This window comes from Nicotiana attenuata, unplaced genomic scaffold (genome assembly GCF_001879085.1).
Source record: "Nicotiana attenuata strain UT unplaced genomic scaffold, NIATTr2, whole genome shotgun sequence".
Classification (NCBI taxonomy): domain Eukaryota; kingdom Viridiplantae; phylum Streptophyta; class Magnoliopsida; order Solanales; family Solanaceae; genus Nicotiana; species Nicotiana attenuata.
The window spans coordinates 12,356-16,188 of record NW_017677808.1 but is presented as its reverse complement, the minus strand read 5'-3'; the positions used below and the strand labels follow the sequence as shown (position 1 = coordinate 16,188).

General features: G+C 37.4%; 1 protein-coding gene across 1 annotated transcript; it reads right to left on the bottom strand.

The window, feature by feature from the left end:
* Positions 1 to 426: 426 nt before the first annotated feature.
* On the bottom strand, positions 427 to 2,359 carry LOC109221492 (nitrile-specifier protein 5). The gene is made up of 2 exons (XM_019385971.1): positions 2,193 to 2,359; positions 427 to 1,589 (listed from the first exon to the last, which is right to left on the bottom strand). Exons 1-2 carry the CDS (start codon positions 2,223 to 2,225, stop codon positions 648 to 650), a joined length of 975 nt encoding a protein of 324 aa, XP_019241516.1. The 5' UTR covers positions 2,226 to 2,359; the 3' UTR covers positions 427 to 647.
* Positions 2,360 to 3,833: the final 1,474 nt, after the last annotated feature.

The window sequence follows — 3,833 nt, the reverse complement described above, 5'->3', positions numbered from 1 at the left end:
TAAAACACATTGTAACATCCATTCAGAAGCAATATACTGTTATTTTCTCCTTAAGTTCTATTTCAACTGTATCTTGACACTGATCGAAGTGATTTGTGCTAAAGGGTGGCTCTCCCCTCAAGGATGTTACTGTTCAATTCGTGTGGTTTGAATTTACTTTATCATACTTTATTTTCAATTACAATTTAACTTGTTGCTTTGTGTCAATTTAATCCATGTATCCTTAAAACCACTTACGAATTCAATTGTTATCCGATTTTGAAGGCAAACAGAATTCAAGACTGTTTCAGAACAAGAGGAGAACTGCTGTAAGAGAGCACAGAAAATCATATCTTCCACGGTATTTAGAGTCATTTTGTTTGGATAACGCAACCATGAACTCTTGATAAGGTTAATGAAACTTTAAACTAAACATGTAAAGTTAAGTTCATTCTGGACATGCATAAGGACTATATTGGAGTAAGAATTTTCACAACATGGATCCTTTGATTTAAGAAGCCCAATAAACCTTTACAAAAGCATCAATAAACAGTCACACAACATATTTTTCTTTCCCCTTTTCCCACACAATGCTAACAGCTCAAATATCATCTTGAAGATTATTTTGTTATTACAACATTCATTACTTCACAAGTTCTCATTCCTACTCAAGTCTCCACCAGAGGAGTGAAAAAGAAAATACCACCAAGCCTATCATTGCTAGGTGAATTGCCACCATAAACTAGCAGCCCCTCTTGACCATCTCGTCGGCCGCTGGCGAAGGCGCACCACCCTCGTGGCCCCGGATGGTCACCGGAATCAATCCACCGCTTCCAAACTAGTGTCTCCGTGTCAAGTGCATAGACATCACCTGAAAATTTCCCTGCACCCAAGTGACCTAAGTCACTGGGGTCAATTTCCCCACCATAAATAAAAATGTACTTCCCAATCCCAACTGTTGAAAATACACTCCTAGCAGTAGGTTTTTCACCATTTGTCTCCACTTGCACCCACTTTTCTTCAATTTTATCAAAGTAATGCACATCATCAAGTTCATCACCAGAGAATCCATACACAACCCAGATTTTTCCTAGGACCACAGTCAAACCAGGTCCACCTCTTGGTTTACAATTTTCCCCTGGCACAGGGAATTTGATCCATTTCTTATCAACGACGTCGTAAGCCCAAAGATCACTTAATCTTCCAGCATTTCCACAACCACCAAAGACGTAGATCCTCCGATCATCAGAAGTCATCGAGTGGTAGCTTCGGTGAGGAGGACCCTCATCCTCACTAGACAATAAAGTCCATTTGTTAGTAGTTGTGTCAAAAGAATAGAGCTCATTGAGCTCCTTATGTTCAGCATCTCTGCCACCAAATACATAAATTGTTTCCCCTATAGTAGCCATAGTGACACCAACACGAGGTGGAGGGACATCCCCAGCTGCGTCTGCCACGGACCATTCTTGGTCATTGAGATCAAACGTGTATAATTTGTTGTCGACAGGGACACGAGGTGTAAATTCACCCCCAAAGGCATATACCTTTTGTCCTACAATAGTGATGGCATGCGAGCTTCTTGCCCCAGGTCCAGCCCCTTTTTCCTCCAGCTGCATTTGAAGGGTGTCAATAAGAATCCATCAACTAGTTTAAAACTGGTTACACACTCTAATTCCCACAGCCTAGAAACTTGAAGGGCAATTGTAATACTATCATTTAACAGAATGAATGAAACAATATCCCAAGTCTATGTAACAATATCATGATATCAACTTCAAATTTCAATCAAGAACAGCTACTTTGATATGTAGAATTAGCTACCAATGCATCCCTTTACACTCATTAGTGATGCTGAATGTGCAATTGCTAAAAGATGAAACTGTTTAAGAGGCTGTCAAGCATTTGGCACCAATTAATACCAATCATTTTTAGTCAATCAGGTGCTTGTGTTGTGTATAATATTAATCATGTAACTAATTTCCTCTTATTCAGGCTGAAATCACGTTCAAAACACCAGCCCTAGCTTTTGAATTTACCAGCATGAGTTATGTGATGGCTAACTCTAGGGACACGAAAACTAAAAAGAACCCATAAAAAAAACCACTTAAACAATAAGCACTAAATTTTGGTATTCCAAAAGAAGCAGAAAGAAATCAAAGTAATATATCAGAGCAACGAAAAGAATGCATAGGTCAAATAGGGATGAACCAGACCTTGATCCAATTGCCTTGTGTTGTTGCAGCCATGGCTTAAAAGAAATCTGCCACAAGCGATTCTACTATATATTCTTCTGGTGTTTCCTCTTTCTATCAATCCTCAAAGTCGGAAATTTAAAGACGCTTTCATTTGTCCGGTGTCATGCTTTTAGTACTCATCGGATACCCTCTCCCTAAAATAGCCCTTGAAATTGGTGTACAATTACAAAAATGTCCAGTCTTGTTTGCTCTGAATAAAGAGGCATGGACAAGGCCTTCGAATTGTTAGGGGTCGCTCGGTAGGGTGTATAAGAATAGTGCGAAATAAGGTGTATTAGTAATGTATGAATTAATAATGCATGGGTTAGTAATGGAAGCATTAGTTATGCAGATTGTGTTTCTTATCTATTGTTTCGTGTGGTGTTTTAAAATTATAATGTATTGCATAATTTTTAAGAAAAATAGTTGTTTACAAAAATGCCCTCCATATTCTCTAGCTTTAAGGAAATTTAAGGATAATTTTGTCTTTAATCATACTACTGCATGCATTAATAGCCTTGGTATTACTAATGTCATGGTTTTCTACGCATTACTTATACATAGGATAATACCAAGTATGATGTATAACTAATACAAGTATTAGTTATATGCTGGTTGAAAAAGTGTACCAAACAAGGTATTAGTGATGCATAGAGCTAATGCTTGCATTATTTTTTCTAATACCTCCTACAAACGACCCCTTAGTTTCCTGACTCAACCCAGCATTTGTTTTCAATACTCCCTTTGTTTTAATTTATGTGAACTTATTTGATTGGACACGAAATTTAAGAAAAGAGAGAAGACTCTTAAACTTGTGGTATAAAATGAGGCACATGATGATAGGCTATAATTGCACATTTTAGTCGCTTATTACACTCGAATTTACTGCACTTTAATTGAGTTTGCGCTTTAATCGCTAGTGTTTTGCACTAATTGTGTGTTTTATGCCTTGTAGGTGTGATTCCGAGCTATATAGATGTTATGGAATGAATTTAAGTGATTTGAAGCTTTGAAGTCTGAGTAAAAGCTCAAGGAATTAAGCCGGGATCGTGTTCGGAGGTCAAATTTGATAATTAAGTACGAACGAAGACTTGAGGAGGCATATTGCGCACTGTCTAGTAAAATAGACATAACTTTTTGCTCAGAACTCCATTTGGGCTCCACAATATGTGGTTGGAAAGCTAACTCATTTAGCTTTCCAACCATATATTGTGTAGCCCAAATGGAGTTCTGAGCAAAAAGTTATGTCTATTTTACTAGATAATGCGCAATATGCCTCCTCAAGTCTTCGTTCGTACTTAATTATCAAATTTGACCTCCGAACACGATCCCGGCTTAATTCCTTGAGCTTTTACTCAGACTTCAAATCTTCAAATCACTTAAATTCATTCCATAACATCTATATAGCTCGGAATCACACCTACAAGGCATAAAACACACAATTAGTGCAAAACACTAGCGATTAAAGCGCAAACTCAATTAAAGTGCAGTAAATTCGAGTGTAATAAGCGACTAAAATATGCAATTATAGCCTATCATCAGCACATATATTTTGTGTGGCTATAAATTATTGCTATAAAGGAAAAAATTGTTTCCGGATATGGAAATGGGTCATTCTTT